General features: G+C 40.6%; 1 protein-coding gene and 1 long non-coding RNA gene across 3 annotated transcripts; both read left to right on the forward strand.

Annotated features, from left to right (window-relative positions):
- Positions 1 to 238: 238 nt before the first annotated feature.
- LOC306784066 lies at positions 239 to 2,766 on the forward strand. 2 transcript variants are annotated; one of them, XR_013772342.1, is made up of 4 exons: positions 239 to 644; positions 1,818 to 1,931; positions 2,011 to 2,173; positions 2,278 to 2,766. It is a non-coding gene; the product is annotated as an uncharacterized lncRNA (long non-coding RNA). The 2 variants fall into 2 exon arrangements; XR_013772343.1 differs by lacking the exon at positions 239 to 644 and having other exon boundaries at positions 1,627 to 1,931.
- Positions 2,767 to 4,581: 1,815 nt separating this feature from the next.
- On the forward strand, positions 4,582 to 11,519 carry LOC306785042 (uncharacterized protein; the record flags this gene model as incomplete). The annotated part of the gene is made up of 8 exons (XM_079279268.1): positions 4,582 to 4,704; positions 5,394 to 5,516; positions 5,726 to 5,831; positions 6,251 to 6,321; positions 6,420 to 8,418; positions 8,565 to 8,723; positions 8,814 to 8,861; positions 10,791 to 11,519. The coding sequence occupies 8 exons, from the start codon at positions 4,582 to 4,584 to the stop codon at positions 11,024 to 11,026; spliced, it is 2,865 nt and encodes a 954-aa protein (XP_079135394.1). The 3' UTR covers positions 11,027 to 11,519.
- Positions 11,520 to 19,947: the final 8,428 nt, after the last annotated feature.

The raw sequence follows: 19,947 nt of genomic DNA on the forward strand, positions 1-19,947 counted from the left end.
AGAACTAGATGATACGATTAATACCACTCATTCCTGTGTGTGTGTGTGTGTGTGTGTGTGTGTGTGTGTGTGTGTGTGTGTGTGTGTGTGTGTGTCTGTGGATATGTTATGGCTGGACTGTTCACCTGATTACACACCAGCATTATGAGAACTTAGTTGGTATATGCGGACCATGCTGAGGTCCTCATAAAACAAAGAGTGTAAACTCCGTTATAAGTGTCTAAATAACATACAATCTCTTTTTCGTGGAAAGTCCTTTTTTACCAGCAGCCCTGATTTCTGATCCTCATAAAACAAAGAGTGTAAACGCCTTATAAGTGTCTAAATAACATACATTCTCTTAAGTCCACCTTTACCAGTTGACCTGATTTCTGTGTATCCCTGTGTATAGAACAGCGCCTGCTATCGGCTTGACCATGCTGGTGCAGTTTCATACACATTTTGATACACAAGTTAAATTTCGCGGGCTGGTTTTACGTCGAGGTACGTCGGAGTGACGTAGGGACGTCACGTCCTGGTTTTCCCGCGAGGGAGGGACGTCGGAGCGATGTAACGTTACGGACATCAAGTCCAAGGAGCCCTTTAATCACAGACAGGCATGGAAGAGACGCATGGACTCATGGAGGATTAGACACCACCACCAGGTAAGCATTTTTATTTGTATGTATAAAACGGAGCTCGCAACAGGTGAGACTGGAGGAGATGAGACAGTGTGAGGTGAGATATGATGGCATGCTTTGTGATTTTTAAGGGCAGTTGAGTCATGTGGTGTGCTAGCTAGCATTAGCGAACAAGCTAACATTAGCTGACAGACGATGTAGCGAACATTAGCTGACACACGATGTGGCTCAACACTGGCCTTAACAATGACAACGCACGAGCTAGCGAACGAGCGCAAACTAGCGTGTTAGCGAGCTAGCGAGCGAGTGTTTTATTATAAAGTCTAATGGCAGAGGGCATGAATGTTTTTCTGAATCTGTCCTTGTGACAGCGGAGCTGCATGAGTCTGTTGGAGAAAGTGCTCCGCTGTCCCTGCAGGAGCTGGTGGAGAGGGTGGTCCGGGTTATCCAATATGATAATAGTGCGATAGTGCGTTTACTCTGTGCCTGCAGAGAGGACAGTTAATCTTAGATGGTCTAATGATATTCTTAAAAAGTGAAGCAGTGTCAATTACAAATATGAATGGAGCAGTTATGCATTTTCTTCATATTTTTTAAGATAAAATAATCCTTTATTCGTCCCTCAGTGGGGAAATTACAGGATTACAGCAGCATTGCTCACAAGTAAATAAAATAAAATATACAAATCAATTAATATAATAAACTAAACAGTAAAACAGTAATAAAATAAGACGGTAAAGAAGAGTATTAAATATACCAGTATATACAGAATATACAGACGGATCAGGTAAATACTTAAACATATTGGATATTGCACGGATTAGATAAGATATTGCACCAGGTGAATGAATTAAAGTGTTCGTGTTCAGTGTTCGTGTTCAGTGTGTTAGTGGTCCACCGAGAGCAGTTTGTTGTGCAGCCTGACAGCAGCGGGGAGACTGAAGGAGCTGTGCAGAGCTGCGAGAGTGTCCTGCATGGGGTGGGAGGCGTGGCTCATCAGGGATGAGAGCTTCGCCATCATCCTCCTGTCTCCCACCACCTCCACAGTATCCAGTGGACACCCCAGCACGCTGCTGGCCTTCCTCACCTTTATCCCAGTATATTACTGGTTTAAATGGCTATACAATGTTTTCTGAACATGCATGTTCTACAAATAAAGATGATAATCCTGACAACCATCTTCTTTGGTAATTTCAGCAAAAAATATGCAACGGCGAAGACGTATAAATCCAAAGGATGATGCAAAATTCTACACTGACACTGGAGCGGACAAAGTGGGACTTGATGTCAAATACATCAATGCCTTCAAAGGTAAGTTGAATGTTCTGATTTTGTAATCATGATTTAAGTATGAATAAACTTGACGGATATTTTTCTGTGTATGAAATAGGTCGCGGCATCTTCACCTGTACTCCATTTGAAAAGGGAGAATTTCTCTTAGAATATAGAGGTGAACTGATAAGCAAGCAAGAATGTGAGCGGAGACAGAGAATCTACCACAACAGCCTTAAGGTTTTCATGTTTGAGTTCCATTTTAATGGCAAACTATGGTGGTGCGTATTATGTCAATGCTTAGTCCAATCAAAATTAAATGACACATTGCCTTTATTTTATATATTTACTGTTGTGAAACTAATATTCACTTGTATTTTTGTAGTGTTGATGCAGCAAAAGAGGATGGGTCGCTTGGAAGGCTTGTAAACGACGATAATCGAAACCCTAATGGCAAGATGAAGTACGTAACCATCAAAGGGAAGCCCCATCTGTGTTTGTTTGCAGCACGAGACATCAGTCAAGGAGAGGAGATCACCTATAATTATGGTGACTCAGACTGGCCGTGGAGATGCAAGGTAGTCCAAATTTTACTTTAACACAACTCGTGCATTCTTCTTGTGACTGTGCGTCTTGAGGCTCATACGTGACGTCATTCGTTGCGATCCTAAAGCTGCGTTCACACCAAACGTGACGCGAACGCACCTTGAGAACATTCCTCAGACCGACATCTTCCACAACACTAACCTGCAGTTTGTATCCACTTCTCTGTAGCATTTGTTAGCTTGTCTTGCTTTAGTTTATCTATACTTTTCCCATATAAGAACTATGAAGGCAAAAACAGTCATAACTTTCACATAATGTTACACAAGAAGCACCCAGTCTTCAATAAATATAGATATGATAAGACCTTTTTTTCAGGGTCTTGATAAGGGAATGCCTCTGGAAATGTTTGGTGGCCAAAACATAGTTTTAGCAACAGTAGGATTGTTTCTCTCATTAAAACTCCAAATAGTGTCTGTAATGGTACATTACAGTTTCTCTCTGTTCATTGTCCTCCTTTTTTGCCTGCTACAGATGATAACTGAGAGTGAGCTGATTGAGACTGCTGAGAGTGAAGCGACTGACAAGGTTGAGACCTCTGAGGATGGCCTGACTCAAACATGTCCACAACTTGATCCCCTCCACAGGGTTGAAAAGGTAAACTTAAGTTTAATTACATTATTTATGAAAAAACATGAAATCATGTTTCATTAGTGTGTGTGTGTGTGTGTAGTCTCCTCTTATGGTTTATAGAGACGGGTGGTATATGAGGACATGAGATATTGTCTAAATATACCAATATGTTGGGTGTGTGTGTGTGTGTGTGTGTGTAGTCTCCTCTCATGGTTTATAGAGACGGGTGGTATATGAGGACATGAGATATTGTCTAAATATACCAATATGATGGTTGTGTGTGTATGCAGCTGCCTGACTGTCGTATGTTTTATTGGGACAGCCATCTCATTAAATGCTTGTCCAAGTGTAAGTCAGTATTGTTTGTGTGTGTGTCAAGCACTTTGTTTTTTAAGAATATTTGCACAACCTGCATGTGATATGTATATCTGTTTAACTAATCAATCACAGCTAATATAAGAACTATGAAGGCAAAAACAGTCATAACTTCCACATAATGTTACACAAGAAGCACCCAGTCTTCAACAAATATAGATATGATAAGACCTTTTTTTCAGGGTCTTGATAAGGAAATGCCTCTGGAAATGTTTGGTGTCCATAACATAGTTTTAGCAACAGTAGGATTGTTTCTCTCATTAAAACTCCAAATAGTGTCTGTAATGGTACATTACAGTTTCTCTCTGTTCATTGTCCTCCTTTTTTGCCTGCTACAGATGATAACTGAGAGTGAGCTGATTGAGACTGCTGAGAGTGAAGCGACTGACAAGATTGAGACCTCTGAGGATGGCCTGACTCAAACATGTCCACAACTTGATCCCCTCCACAGGGTTGAAAAGGTAAACTTAAGTTTAATTACATTATTTATGAAAAAACATGAAATCATGTTTCATTAGTGTGTGTGTGTGTAGTCTCCTCTCATGGTTTATAGAGACGGGTGGTATATGAGGACATGAGATATTGTCTAAATATACCAATATGTTGGGTGGGTGTGTGTGTGTGTGTGTAGTCTCCTCTCATGGTTTATAGAGACGGGTGGTATATGAGGACATGAGATATTGTCTAAATATACCAATATGATGGTTGTGTGTGTGTGCAGCTGCCTGACTGTCGTATGTTTTATTGGGACAGCCATCTCATTAAATGCTTGTCCAAGTGTAAGTCAGTATTGTTTGTGTGTGTGTCAAGCACTTTGTTTTTTAAGAATATTTGCACAACCTGCATGTAATATGTATGTCTGTTTAACTAATCAATCACAGCTAATATAAGAACTATGAAGGCAAAAACAGTCATAACTTCCACATAATGTTACACAAGAAGCACCCAGTCTTCAACAAATATAGATATACCTTTTTTGCAGGGTCTTGATAAGGGAATGCCTCTGACAATGTTTGGGGTTTTAATGAGAGAAACAATCCTACTGTTGCTAAAACTATGTTTTGAACACCAAATAGTGTCTGTAATGGTACATTACAGTTTCTCTCTGTTCATTGTCCTCCTTTTTTGCCTGCTACAGATGATAACTGAGAGTGAGCTGATTGAGACTGCTGAGAGTGAAGCGACTGACAAGATTGAGACCTCTGAGGATGGCCTGACTCAAACATGTCCACAACTTGATCCCCTCCACAGGGTTGAAAAGGTAAACTTAAGTTTGATTACATTATTTATGAAAAAACATGAAATCATGTTTCATTAGTGTGTGTGTGTGTGTGTAGTCTCCTCTCATGGTTTATAGAGACGGGTGGTATATGAGGACATGAGATATTGTCTAAATATACCAATATGTTGGGTGGGTGTGTGTGTGTGTGTGTGTAGTCTCCTCTCATGGTTTATAGAGACGGGTGGTATATGAGGACATGAGATATTGTCTAAATATACCAATATGATGGTTGTGTGTGTATGCAGCTGCCTGACTGTCGTATGTTTTATTGGGACAGCCATCTCATTAAATGCTTGTCCAAGTGTAAGTCAGTATTGTTTGTGTGTGTGTCAAGCACTTTGTTTTTTAAGAATATTTGCACAACCTGCATGTGATATGTATATCTGTTTAACTAATCAATCACAGCTAATATAAGAACTATGAAGGCAAAAACAGTCATAACTTCCACATAATGTTACACAAGAAGCACCCAGTCTTCAACAAATATAGATATGATAAGACCTTTTTTTCAGGGTCTTGATAAGGAAATGCCTCTGGAAATGTTTGGTGTCCATAACATAGTTTTAGCAACAGTAGGATTGTTTCTCTCATTAAAACTCCAAATAGTGTCTGTAATGGTACATTACAGTTTCTCTCTGTTCATTGTCCTCCTTTTTTGCCTGCTACAGATGATAACTGAGAGTGAGCTGATTGAGACTGCTGAGAGTGAAGCGACTGACAAGATTGAGACCTCTGAGGATGGCCTGACTCAAACATGTCCACAACTTGATCCCCTCCACAGGGTTGAAAAGGTAAACTTAAGTTTAATTACATTATTTATGAAAAACATGAAATCATGTTTCATTAGTGTGTGTAAGTGCAGTTGCCTCATATGGTGTATATGGAACAATTACAGTTCCTAAAAGAAAATTCTGATTCAGAAGGTCAATTGGAAAATGTAGTCAACTTAGTAGATGTCAATGTAAAACTGTCAGAAATAAATTATACTTAATTTTAACAGTGTCAAAATCATCGCCTGGTGTGCGCAACAATATCCTCCTTGGACAAGTGTGTTCATTGTGTGGGACCTGTATCCTCCTACAAGTGGATTGGCTATGAATGCAGAGGTGAGATATTTATTGAATTGGTACAGAGTTTGTCTTAGGGTATTGGGTCGGTATATTTGCTGTTCTAATGTACAAACCATTCAACAATGAAACACTGATGACAAATAATCCTTGGTTCACAACATAGGCTAATATATCAACTAGTTCTCAAAATTGTAGGATGTGTAAACATGTGTTATGATGAAGTTGAAGTAGTTAAGAGTGTGGGATATCATTCAGATTACTTAAAGGTGTTTTATTTTGCTTCATTGGCACTGACAAGATTTGTTATGTTTTAATGCTAGAGGTTTTTCTCCAATGCACCTGTTATTACACTTACAAGTGCAAACATGGGCATCAATTATCTCTTTAAAAGGGAGACTTTTTGAATAAACATGTGGTATTGAAACTTTGTACTGTATATTCAAAATGTCTTACAGGTTGTTCAGGAGTCTGGCATAAATCCTGCCTCAGAAGAATTAAAAATGATAACTTCCAATACTCATCACAGGTGAGTTGGACACAGAAAACAGAGCACATATGGTTTGCTGAACTCTTAACTGTCTGTAGCTGTCCATCATCATGTGAAATCCTTTGTTTTCTTACCAGTTTCTGGATCAAATATCAGATGATGATAAGTGCATGTCCGATGAGGAATACATACCAGACTCAGAAACAGAAGATGATGATTCAGATGCAAGCATCCCCATTATGCCTAGTCAGTTGAAAGCCGAACAGATTCAAGTAAAACCAGTACTACCTGATGTTGGAACATCTTATGGGTCAGACACGAGCGTCCCAGTTGTGTCCACTTCAGTAAAAGGTTTCCCACCTCTTGAAGATCACATGGTTGCCAATGCTGCTGAAACATCTGATTCATTGAATCCTACCAAAGACTCAACAAAGGAAAAGTGTGAAGTTGCGCTTCACGAACAACAAGTACCACATCTGACTATGACCAAAAAGAATTACTGTTATGTTTGTGGTAAGCCACAAAGCAAAATTTCCCGCCATTTGAAAACACACAAGACACATGCTGAAATTGTAAAAGCATTTTCCCTCCCTGAGCACTCAAAAGATCGCAAGATATTAGTAGAAAAGATGAGGAATAAGGGAAATTTTAGACACAACACTAAAGTTTTACAAGATGGAACAGGACCACTGAAAGTGAAAAGAAAACCAAAGGCTAAAGCACTGGCTGGAAAGTTTATTCACTGTATGTACTGTCAAGGCATGTACATTCGTAAGGAACTTTGGAGACATGCCCGCAGATGTCCCTTTAAGCCAGAAAACAAAGATGAAGAACCTGGGAGAACCAAAGTACTGGCTTTGGCTGAAGCTCAAGAATCTGCACTCTGTCAGCAGATCTCAAGTGGAGTGTGGAGGATCCTTAGTGTCATGAAACAGGATGCGGTTGCCTCAGTTGTGCGAAATGACCTCACCATTATTAATTTAGCTCAGTCACTCTATAACAAACATGGACAAGATCCTACCAAGTATGAGTACATACGACAAAAGCTCCGTGAAGTGGGGCGTTTGTTGCTATGTCTGCGCGAAGACTTCTCTGTACATAACCTAGAGGAGGCTGTTAAACCTGCTAACTTCCAGAGGGTTGTGCAAGCTGTAAAGAAAGTTTCAGGTTTTGATGAAGAAAAACACTCATACGCAAGACCAAGCCTCGCGCTGAAATTGGGACATGCACTTCAGAAAATCTGTGACATTGTTCATTGTAGGGGCCTCATGGCAGAAGATGAAGAACTGATCAAGTCCACTGACATGTTCAAGAAGCTGTACACCACCAAGTGGTCTGAGATGGTGTCTCACAGTGCCCTGAACACACTGAGTGACGCAAAATATAACAAGCCATCAACATTACCCTTCACTGAAGATGTTCAGAGCCTTCATCGGCACCTCGAGAAGTCTGCAGAAACTGCCTTTTGCAACTTGAAGGAGAAGACCAGTACTCAGAACTATGCTCAACTTGCAAAGAGTACACTTACACAAATCATTGTGTTCAATCGAAGACGTGCTGGGGAGGTTTCAAAAATGCGCCTCAAAAGTTTCCATGAAAGAGACGATACAAAGCTTCATGAAGATGTTGCCATGGGGTTGTCGAAGACTGAACAGAGACTGTGCAACTATTTCAGCCGAATCGAAATCATGGGAAAAAGGGGCAGAAAGGTTGCAGTTCTGCTCACACCAAGCATGATGGATGCTCTGTCACTCCTTACCAGTAAAAGAACAGATTGTGGTGTTTGTGCCACAAATGTCTTCCTGTTTGCGATACCCAACTCGATGAGCCACTACAGGGGACAGGACTGTTTGCGTGTTTATGCAAGCGAGTGTGGAGCAAAGCACCCCGAGTACCTCAGGTCGACACAGCTCAGGAAACACGTCGCCACACTCTCACAAGTCCTTAATTTGAAAAACAATGAACTTGATCAGGTTGCAGATTTCATGGGTCACGACATCCGTGTTCACCGGGATTTCTACAGATTATCAGTTCCCACAACACAACTGGCCAAGATTTCCAAACTGCTTTTATCGATGGAGAAAGGGAATCTTTCCAGCATGCAGGGAAAATCACTGGATGAAATTGAAGTGGACGGTTTGTAAAGAAATTAACACTTACAACACACCTGATACTGTTTTAAATTTTATATATGCTGCCATATAATAAGCAAAAATATTTCCAACTTTGATTTGTTTTTATGTGCAGCTTTTCATGCGAGAACTACTAATACTATTTTCCAGATGAAATTGCATTCAGCGGCACTGAAGACGAGGACAGTGGGAGCGAATCCGATAACTGTGGCACAGCAGGCAGAGCATCAGAGTTTGGAACTAGCGAGCCTGTAGATGCTACATCTGACTCTACAATCACAGAGCAGGTCCATGACTTTGAAGATTCAGGTAGGTTCCCTCACTTTATACTTGTCGCTGTTCACCAAATGTTCTTTAAATTCAATTTGAAACTAAAGTATTGTGAAATTGTGTGTTTAGCAGGAACAGTGTCGTCCACAGTAACTGAGACCGCCCCTCTCTCTGAAGGTAAGCCAAGTTTGATGGTAGAGCACCTTTTAAAGTAGTTACATTAGACACAAAAAGGCATTGATGCAAGGTATAGAAGAAAGAAAAGGCAAAATGAGAAGACATACGATTTAAAAAGAGTGAGGAGCGCCCAAGTAGTTCACGCTAAAGTTCACTTTCAAGAAAAATGCAAAATAAATATTTTAAAAAGTGGTATGAATATATATATCTCTATCTATCTATATCCCTTAATTCATTGAAGATGGGATTGAAGATTGTGGTAAATATAACTAATACCAGATCTGTTAAAAAATGTATCATTATTTATAAACTAAAACATAACATGACCGTAGTGAATTTCATTCTACCCGTTTCAGGCACACATACGAATGAGTCTACTACACTCATTGGACCCATTTAAATGTTTCACCCTGATTTTCACTGTGACCAGAGACTCCTGGTCTGGTAAGAAAATTGCAGGCTTGACTAATCCTATTTAAAATATGTTGTAGTCCATACATATTTATACAGTAACCGACTGACTCACTTTTTATTGTTTTGTCTCGACTCTTGGAAATAGCTTTCAGCGGGTTTTAATAATAGTTTTAAGGTTTATCAGAAGCCATAACATTCACAATGGCTAATAATACTTTATGGAAGGATTTTGAGAAGGAAGTTATCACGGCAACAAACCATTATCATTCATGTACAAAACACATTAATCTCATCCAAGGAGACCGATGCATTTTACCAAATTCCGCTGCTTTCGATCTGCAGTCTCAGGACAGACACAAACCGTTAGGTACAAAACGTTGTAGTAAATAGCTATTAGTACCAGAAATGCTGGCACTTATTTTGCTGGATGAAGTGGCATTGCTTTTCCCCTCTGTGCTAGCACCGACACTAAATCAACACAGCTTGCCTTTTTCCAGAGCAGACCATAGTCTGAAGATTATGACTAATATTTTCAAGGTCAATATTGAACTTTCAGGCCCAATTCCCACTGTTAATCCAATGTGGATGTTAATTCAATAATTTTTTTAACTGTGAATTGGATCTTAATTAAAGTTCCAGTGTTGATTGTTCATTTATTTCTTGTTCTATGCCAAATATATGTAAAACAATATCAATATCCAGGTAACTTTCATCAAAATCCCCATAAAGTCCCTTTCTTTTCTCAGCAAAACAGTTTCAAATGTTTGAAGTCTTCAAAATGTATCCGATCAAACAAAACTTTGAGCCACGAAGTAGCCACACCAGTGATATCACCTTTTTGTTGATCTTGGTAACAATGTGGAGACAGACAACAAGAGATGTGCATTTGAATATCGGTGGGAAGAAAATGTACTTCCGCCGGTCTGCGTTGTCAGTGGCTCAGCAGAGAGCTCTAGGTACCGGTCATCTGCATGTACTGGCTACGGTGTAGTGATACTGTGCTGTTTCAAAATCTGCAAGGTTTCCCTTCCATCTCTCTACCAACTGGTGAGGTGTGTAAAGCCAACAGTCCTCTGTAGCTCCATATCATGCTAAACTCTAAGCCTGCCCACTCTTTAGCTGTCCAATCAAATGTGAAGAATTTGATCCCACTTGTTACTGTACACAGCTCAAATATTCTGTTTCATTGGAGATTGCGTCACAGTATAGAAGGTAAATACGCTTCACTGAGACTTTTAACTCAACATTGTTTTTTTTCTTTAATTTCCAATCTAGTGTGTTAGAGTACAGAACCAAAACAACAGAAATGGTTTCCCTCATGCACTGTAATGAGTTATCTATTGAAATATAAAAAGGTTCAGCCACTTTAAAATGTTAAAGATGTTATCACAGTAATTTGTTGTAAGTTTTACTGCTTAACATATTCCTAAGTGTCCGTACTTGATTGCTTCATTTTGCCAATACATTTTGTTTTCTGTTTGTGTGATCGTCTTGTCTACTTTGTATATCTTCCAGGAAAAGATGCTGGGTCCAGAAGAGGGACAAAGAAAGCGTGGTCCAAGGCTGAGGTTGCAGCAGTAATGCGGCACTTCAAAAATCACATTCGTAAAGGTCACCTGGCCTCCAAGAACGAATGCAGTCACTGCAAGTTGGTGGAAGGACCAGTCTTGGAACAAAGAACTGTGCAAAATGTCAGAGACTTCGTTCGGAATCGGGGAACAGCTGAAAAAAGACAGTCACAGAAGCTGTAAACAAATATCCTTTTTTGTTATTTTGTTTTTTTTGGCAGGAAAGTTAATGTTCATGTGTTCTCTCTCGTTCTCTCTTTCTTTCTCGCTCTCTTTCTTTCTCGCTCTCTGTCTCTGTCGCTTTCTCTGTCTCTCTCTCTTTCTTTCTCTCTCGCTCTGTCTCTCTCCCTCGCTCTCTGTGTCTCTGTCGCTCTCTCTGTCTCTCTCGCTCTCTCTGTCTCTCTCGCTCGCTCTCTCTCTGTCTCTCTGTCTCGCTCTCGCTCTCTCTCGCTCTGTCTCGCTCGCTCTCTCTCTCTCTGTCTGTGTCTCTCTCTGTCTGTGTCTCTCTCTCTGTCTGTGTCTCTCTCTCTTTTTCTCTCTCTGTCGCTGTCTCTTTTTCTCTCTCTGTCGCTGTCTCTCTTTCTCTCTCTGTCGCTGTCTCTCTCTCTCTGTCTCTGTCGCTCTCTCTTGTTCTCTTCGGTTTGTCAAGAGTTGTTTACAAAAAAATTAAGTCTGTGGCCTGAGTTTGAACTTAATAAACTTGACTGAATGATAAAGCGCCCCACCTCTTGTTTTTTTTCATGTTAAATGAAAGCCAGATATTGAAGCCAGGTTCAGGCACTCGCTGATTCTCTCTAGATAGATAGATAGATCTATCTATACACATACTGTCTCACTCTGGAGGTGGCCAACTTGCATGCCTCCAATTTGGTCATCTATTAAGATTAGTTTTGATATTAAATTAACTGTTCCAGTAATGCTGTGTCCTGTCAGGTGTGTGTATTTATGTTAATGAGGAGGGCGGGCTTATTGTCCCTTTAAAGACCCAACAGTGTTTTTTTGGTCCTCATAAGTCACACTTTTGTCAAAAATAGAAATGTCTGCCTATACCACAATAGAATTAGGTTGCTGTGTATTGAAGTTGTTTTGGTTGTATCTGAAATCTAAAGTGAGCTGAATTTTTTTCAGATTTTTTGAAGTGTTTTAACCGAACTGCCAAAGCTGTGGGACCTCAGGAAAGGGTAGTCCATCCAAACCACAACCGGGCCTGTATGGCGAAAAAGTCCGCCTATTACATATCCACCAGTGTGTGTGTGTGTGTGTGTGTGTGTGTGTGTGTGTGTGTGTGTGTGTGTGTGTGTGTGTGTGTGTGTGTGTGTGTGTGTGTGTGTGTGTGTGTGTGTGTGTGTGTGTGTGTGTGTGTGTGTGTGTGTGTGTGTGTGTGTGTGTGTGTGTGTGTGTGTGTGTGTGTGTGTGTGTGTGTGTGTGTGTGTGTGTGTGTGTGTGTGTGTGAAGTATGGAGCTAGAATCAAAGAGTCAAGTGTTTCATCTGAATTAGCAGAAGAAACGGAAATTCACCTCTGAAGCTCACTAATTAGCACATTTTATCTCATTTCGTTCATCTGTACACAAGAAGAAAGGTAGAAACAACATTTAAATGCTTCAGTGAGCGTTACATGCTGGAGCTATTTCTTGAAGAACATCCAGCCAGTACTTAATATCTACGCTGTTGGCTGCCATTGACAGTGAGCAGTTTGTGTTCTCTTCTGTGTACAGGCACAATGGAGCCAAACCTGGCTCAGTCCAAGTCTTCGGGATAATGTGCCCAGCTGCTGTTGTCGCATAACTTGTGATCGAAACAAAAATTATACAAATGTTGTTATTACATTTTTATTTGTGCACGGACTGAACAGAAATATATTGTCAATTTGAGAACTTTAGGTGTTAAAAGTTGTATTTTTTCATTTCATCCTTGCCGTTTCCCCCATTCACAATCTTTATGCTGAAAGAAGCTGAACAAATTCTGAAGACTGATTAACCTTCTCATATTACTCTCCACACACAAAGCAAATAAGCGCACCCTAAACAGCTGAACTATTCTTTCAATTGCAAGCTGTTGTTTTTTGTAAATAAATAATTTGCGTTTGTTTCATGATATCAAAAGGAAGCTGTTAACCTCTTTCAAGTGTCTGGCTACACACATCATGTTTGAAATAATTGAAGTTTTGCAGCACAACTGCAGGAAGGAACCACTTGTAAAGAATAGCTTTGCTAAAAGTACAGCACTTCTGGAAGAGCAGCTGTTTTGGTATGAATGCTGCAGTATTTTGAAGTGGAAAGGCTGGCTATACTTCAAAGGGTTATGATTTAGAAAGCATTAAATGGTGCAGGGAGGGACCACTAATTTGAACAACCAATCATTTTTTTCCATTTGTAAAATAAGAACAGCAATATGAATGAGAGAGAATGGGCAACATAACATGCAGACATGTTGACATTCTCACGATATTATATCATAAATACAGTATGTAAATAGTTCTGTGTGTTGCATTGCTACGCTGCCACAGAGGCCGTACTCACGCTTACTTTTATTAGTGTCAAATTATTTTCATTATTGACAGATGAACATTTATTTGTTTAAAGAAATGTTCGCAATTGTTGGAAATTTCAAGATGATGCCTTCAAATTGCTTGTTTTTTCTGACCAAAAGTCCGAACCCCAAGATATTTCCATCAACACTATAAAACAGCAGCTACCGGCAACCATTTGGCATTTTTTCACGAAAGCTATAATGCAGAAAAAAATGTACTTGCTATCACAATATCGGTTGATTGACGAATGGTATCAGCACTTATCTGCATGCTGTTCATGCCGGCACTGTCATTTTTCAGTGCTGTACACAGCTGTTGTACCAGGACCACTCACTTCTCTGCAGAAATACGTAACTCTACAATTATTTGCATTAATTACGCGGTTATTAGTCACAGATTGATTGGACTTCTTGGACAGAAGGAGAAATCTGTGGCAGACCAGCTGCACCTGAGATGTTATTTCTGGTTTGCAGTTCGAGCAGCTTGTTGTAATAGCCCTCTTCACTTCTCCACATCAGCTATAGAATGTATTTAAAACTAATCCATCCCCCAACATGTTGAAGGAACAGGTGTGCATTCATCTGTTCGTGAAATTAAGCCTCTTGTTAAACCCCTGTCGTGTTTATCTTTTCATTAAAACCTGATAGATACATTAATATCACACATACAGTGCACGTGTGCTTCGGTGACTAAACCTGTGTGTCCTTGTTTAGCCGGGGATAAGAGGTGTCATATTATGGTTCAATTCCCGCAAAGCGTGGATTTAATAGGCTTTTCTCATTTGAGAGGCTCCGTGTCTGCATGGACACTGAACGTGTCTGTACATGCTCGCTGTTTTGACAAAAAACGTTTTCTCTGTGACTCTCATTTTGGCAAATTCCATCAGTGTTGCATATACACGATGCCAATATCATGATGAATACTGTAATCTGCTGTAGACTGGAAACCAGGCTGCATCTTTTGATCAGCTAATCACTTTGCAAAAAAATAAAAAGGCTAATCTGATTGGATACCAGAATGCACAAAAGCAACTCAGAGTTTTGGAGCCACAAAGCAGTAAAGTTATTAGTCGATTTTAGGAGTGGCAATATGGATAAAGTCCCCTGTCATGGTATATTTAATTATATATTGTTATATCGATATATCATATCTTACTGTCACGGGAGTTCATAGGTAGGACCCAAACGCAAGACCACAGGAGACAGAAGTTAATGGAAACAGGTTTTATTTAGCCTGACTAAAGACAGGAAGGTGTGGAGCCCGTGGCTCGACACCGGAGAGCTGGCAGCTTGACGGCGTGTGTAGTCCGTTGAACACAAGGAGGGCAGAGGATGCCACGGGGTTGAAGCGGGTGAAAGACTGTACGACCTGACACCCCCAGACTGCAGGACCAGAGTTTATATAGAGACAGGAGACTCATTAGTGGGCCCTGAGTCTGGTGTGTCAGGCTGCAGGAGGTGATCAGCTGGAGTGTCCTCAGCTGTGCACCATCAAGGGTGTGGCCATGGGAGGTGTCTGGAGGCAGAGGACAAACACAGAGCACATGGCACACAATAACAAACAGGGGAATGACAGAAGACATGAGGAGAGGAGATCAGGGGAAACACACAACGGGTCAGACAGGGATCCTGGATCCTGACAATGCCATTTATAGGTACAATGACGAGATGAGAGTGTTTGTTTTTGGCTAATCCAGTAAATGAAATAACATTCCAATTACTATCTAAAGCAATCTTTCCCGATTGATTTTGTTTTAAGCACTGTGTTTAGAGAGTTACTGGAAAACAAAGTCAAATTCCCTGTAAGCCAATGAAGCTGATTCTGATTTCGACTGGCTTCAGTAAAAGTTTGAGTGACAGATGGTTCTTCTTATTTTTTTTAAAGCGCCTTCTCAGATGGTGCCGTTGTGTAATAAAACATCTGCCGGGTCAGGTTAGGGTGAAGCTTGAACAGAACACATTTTTGTTGTCTGACCACGTTGGAAATCAAGTGTTTATAGTCGTTCAGGACAGCCACACTCGAAGACGCAGTGAAAAGCCAGCTGTCATAGAGAGGAGGGGGGGGATCTTGCAAATACTTTCAGACAGTCTGTCTTTTCAAAACATTCATTGTGACTCGATTATTCACATAAAAAGCTTGAGAGCTTGAGAGAGAAGTCTCACCTCCACACAGCTTAACAGTCACAGCGTGAAGTGGGTGTGAATCTTGGACAGTTGTTTTTTTTTAGAAAGTTACAGAAATGGTTTGATCCCCCGAATCCGAAAAGGTGTGAGAGGGCTTACGAAGGCATCCGACAGATCCGACAAAGCATATTGGCAGCTTAAGCATCACAGAAGGCGACAGGTTGGTTTAAGGTTGAGGTAAGGGGAAAACGGACAGATGAGGAAACAGACACCTGTGCTAGATCTGGTCCAGGGAGGAACTATACTTTTTACTCGATATCAGCATTTTCTATGTGGATACTAATGGTGTTACGAGCTGTGTCTTGCTCAAACTAGGGTTGGGCAATAATTCAATGTGACAATTCTTTCAATAGAATCATATTGTGATAAAAAACAATTACATCGTCTAGAAACTAGTCTGACTCAGCAGGTGTAAGCTGTGGTCTGCCATTGGTCGAGTAGTTCCCCTTTCTAAATCTATTCATATTTTATAGTTTCAGCACTTGCTTCGTAAGAAAAAGTGTAAATTGAACGGCTGTAATTAAGGGTGCGTAATTAAGTACTTATACAGAGCGTGAAGTTTCTAACTGCAGACACCAAGCCTTGAAAATAATTGGTACCACCGCTCTTACGATATTAGATGGTCGGGAATTTACAGTGGATCTGGAAATAGTTCACAATTAAAGTACCGAGGGAATAAATGAATTGGGCATAAAATTGTTCTGCAGTATATAAAAAAAAATCACTTTCAACTTGGACGGGAGCCTTGGGAGCCCTTTTTTTTAAGATGTACTCAAAGATATGAAATAGTGGCATTTTTCATTTCTGCTGCTGCAGACAGGAAGTGGGTAACGAGCGATGGAGGAGAAATGAGAAACAAAGAAGAGCATCAGGGACAGTGAAGGAGAAAATGCATCTACTGTGTGTGAGAAAAAAAGAGAATGGAGCTGCTAGAGGGTTTGCTTTGCTCATTAAAAAAAACGCTGTATGTCTGTATTTAGATATTTTCTGTTGCTCACTCTCTGATGATGAGTGTTCAGCTTTGGCTAGCCCCAGTTTGGCTCTCATGTGTCGCCAATACATCTAAGCTGCAGAGCACCTGTTTAAAAAAAATGACAGTAATCAGAGATATTTGGAAAAACCCAGAATGTTGTTTTACAACACTGATCGCTGTATTTTCAGAATCGTCAAAGACTCCCTAAATCATTTGCACAAACAAAAAAAAAATTGTCGGATGCTTTGTCATAAACCAAAATATCATGCAAACTAATATTTTGACCTGATGATGAAGACGCTAGAAGAAAGCCAACAAATCAAAGTTGTAATTCATCCCTCTTCTATCAGACCATTATCTAATAACCTTTGAATTCCTGCTAACGGAGTGTACACCGTTAAGCAAGAGTTACTACACTAGATGTCTATCTGATGGTGCCGTAGCTCAATTTAAAGAAGCGATTCCGTCTGTATTTAACTCAATACCATGCTTCAGTATAACAGAGGACTCTGTGCTAACTTTAGTCCGACCCAGATTGATCATCTTGTCGACAGTGCTACAAGCTCACTGAGAAGGACACTAGACTCTATTGCTCCTTTAAAAAAGAAGTTGGTAAAACAAAGGCGGTTCGCTCCATGGTATAACCCTGAAACCCGCAAATTAAAGCAAACATCGCGAAAACTTGAAAGAACATGGCGTTCCACTAACTTGGAAGAATCTCGGTTACTCTGGCGAGACAGTCTTAAGACATATAAGAAGGCCCTCCGTAATGCCAGAGCAGCTTATTACTCATCGTTAATAGAGAAAAATAAGAACAACCCCAGGTTCCTCTTCAGCACTGTAGCCAGGCTGACAGAGAGTCACAGCTGTTGTGCCGAGTATCCCTATAGACCTCAGTAGCAATGACTTCATGAACTTCTTTAATAAGATTATAATTATTAGAGAAAACATTAATAATCTCCTGCCCTCGACCGATCTTTCCACAAATAAAGTAACCTTAGAAACAGCTGTGAACCCTGATATATGTTCAGATGGCTTTACTCCCATTGACCGTGACAAACTGACTTCAACAATTTTTACGTCTAAACCTTCCACCTGTCTCTTAGACCCTATACCGACTAGGCTGCTTAAAGAAGTGCTACCATTAATTAGCACAACTTTATTATATATCATCAACCCGTCTTTAGTAACAGGTCATGTACCACAGTCCTTTAAAATAGCTGTGATTAAACCTCTTCTTAAGAAGCCCACTCTGGATCCAGAGGTGTTGGCCAACTATAGACCGATCTCTAACCTTCCCTTCCTCTCTAAGATCCTTGAGAAAGCAGTTGCATATCAGTTGTGTGACTTTCTGTGCAACAATAGTTTATTTGAGGATTGTCAGTCAGGATTTAGAAAGCATCATAGCACAGAGACAGCTCTGGTAAAAATAACCAATGACCTTCTAATCGCATCAGACAAAGGACTCGTCTCTGTTCTTGTCCTGTTAGACATTAGTGCTGCGTTCGACACTATAGACCACTGCATCCTGTTGCAGAGACTGGAACATTATATTGGCATCAAAGGAACCTCACTGAACTGGTTTGGATCCTATTTATCGGATCGATCTCAGTTTGTTTATGTAAATGATGAAGCCTCGATGAAGACCAACGTCAGTTATGGAGTTCCACAAGGTTCTGTGCTTGGACCAATCTTGTTCACCTTATATATGCTTCCTTTAGGCAATATTATCAGAAAACACTCTAACCTTTCATTGTTATGCAGATGATACTCAATTATATATACCGATCAAACCAGACGAAACCAACCAGCTTGCTAAACTGCAAGCGTGTCTTAAGGACATAAAAACCTGGATGACCTGCAACTTCCTGATGTTAAACTCAGACAAAACTGAAGTTATTCTACTAGTTATTCTACTAGGCCCAGAACACCTCCGAAATCAGTTATCTAGTGATATAGTTTCTCTAGATGGCATTGCGCTGGCATCCAGCAGCACTCAAGAATCTTGGAGTTACCTTTGATCAGGATTTGCCTTTCAACTGTCAGAAAAAAGTTATTTCTAGGACTGCCTTTTTTCACCGACGTAATATTTCAAAAATCAGGCGCATCCTATCTCAAAGCGATGCAGAGAAATTAGTTCATGCATTTGTTACCTCTAGACTAGATTACTGCAATTCCTTATTTTCAGGCTGCTCTAATAAGTCTCTTAAATCTCTCCAGTTGATCCAGAATGCTGCAGCTCGTGTACTAACAAGAACTAAGAGGAGAGACGAGTTTTTTGGGGAGTTTTTCCTGTTCCGATGTGAGGGTCCCGGGACAAGAGGATGTCAAGTGTGTACATATTGTAAAGCCCTCTGAGGCAAATTTGTAATTTGTGATTTTGGGCTGTACAAAAATAAATTGAATTGAATTGAATCCTCAGTGGGGCGTGAAGGTGTGCCCCAAAAGTCACAGCAATCCATCCAATAGTTGTTGAGATATTTCAAGAAAATGAACCGAATGGTGGCGCTAGAGGGAAACGATTAATCCTCTGGGGACCATGCATGTTAAACATCTGCGGGGTGGAATATTGTATTCATCCCGACGGTTTGATGGATTTCGACATACCTTCACAACAGTAAATATTTTGACCGTTTCGGTTTTTCAAAGTTCTCCAGATTTATTTTTTGGACGGATGCTTAGCTCTGCGACTGGAACGTAACGGTCACACATGAGTCACAAAGACTGGGGCTGAGCTTCGACCCATCTACTTCTTCAACCCAGAAACACTTCCTCCTGCAACGACAACAACATGCAGATGTGAGAGATGTGCGTGCAGACACACTTAATGACATTAGCGATGGACCTCATACCAGGGCCTCGTGTCTTTGCAGCGACCGTCACTGATAGTGGGCTCCTGTCAACAGATGGCCCGAGCAGCGCTTCAGACAGATTCATTTGTTCCCCTAAACAAAGTTGTCGCCATCAACCGCCAGACCGCTGACACCAGAACCCCATTAGTATAGTTTAGTGGTCTGGGCGGCAGACTGGACATGAACTGACGCAGCAAAACGAGCGAAAGGAACATCCATCTGTTCTTTCCCTCTTGCGCTACAGTGAGCGCATCTATCCTTTCATCCATCTACCCTGCTTTCCATTATTCATGAGACATTAGCTCTTTATGTAATTAATTGGTGCTGTTAATAGCAAAAGCATCAAGTTAATGATTTTTAATTAAGGATATGTTTTGGTGTTGATTATGCCTGCAGGGCACATATCTGCTGTGGTTTATGTAAACTGTCAAGCTCTCTATTGTCTCCTTTTAATGAGTGAAGTCATGGTTCGGGCTGCCAATACTGTAGGTAATGCAGCACGAGGGCCTGTTTCATCTGGCAGCAACCCCATGATGTCTGCTCGCTGTGGCGTATGTCTCGATTA

Source organism: Melanostigma gelatinosum (assembly GCF_949748355.1).
Source record: "Melanostigma gelatinosum genome assembly, chromosome: 11".
In the NCBI taxonomy this organism is placed as follows: domain Eukaryota; kingdom Metazoa; phylum Chordata; class Actinopteri; order Perciformes; family Zoarcidae; genus Melanostigma; species Melanostigma gelatinosum.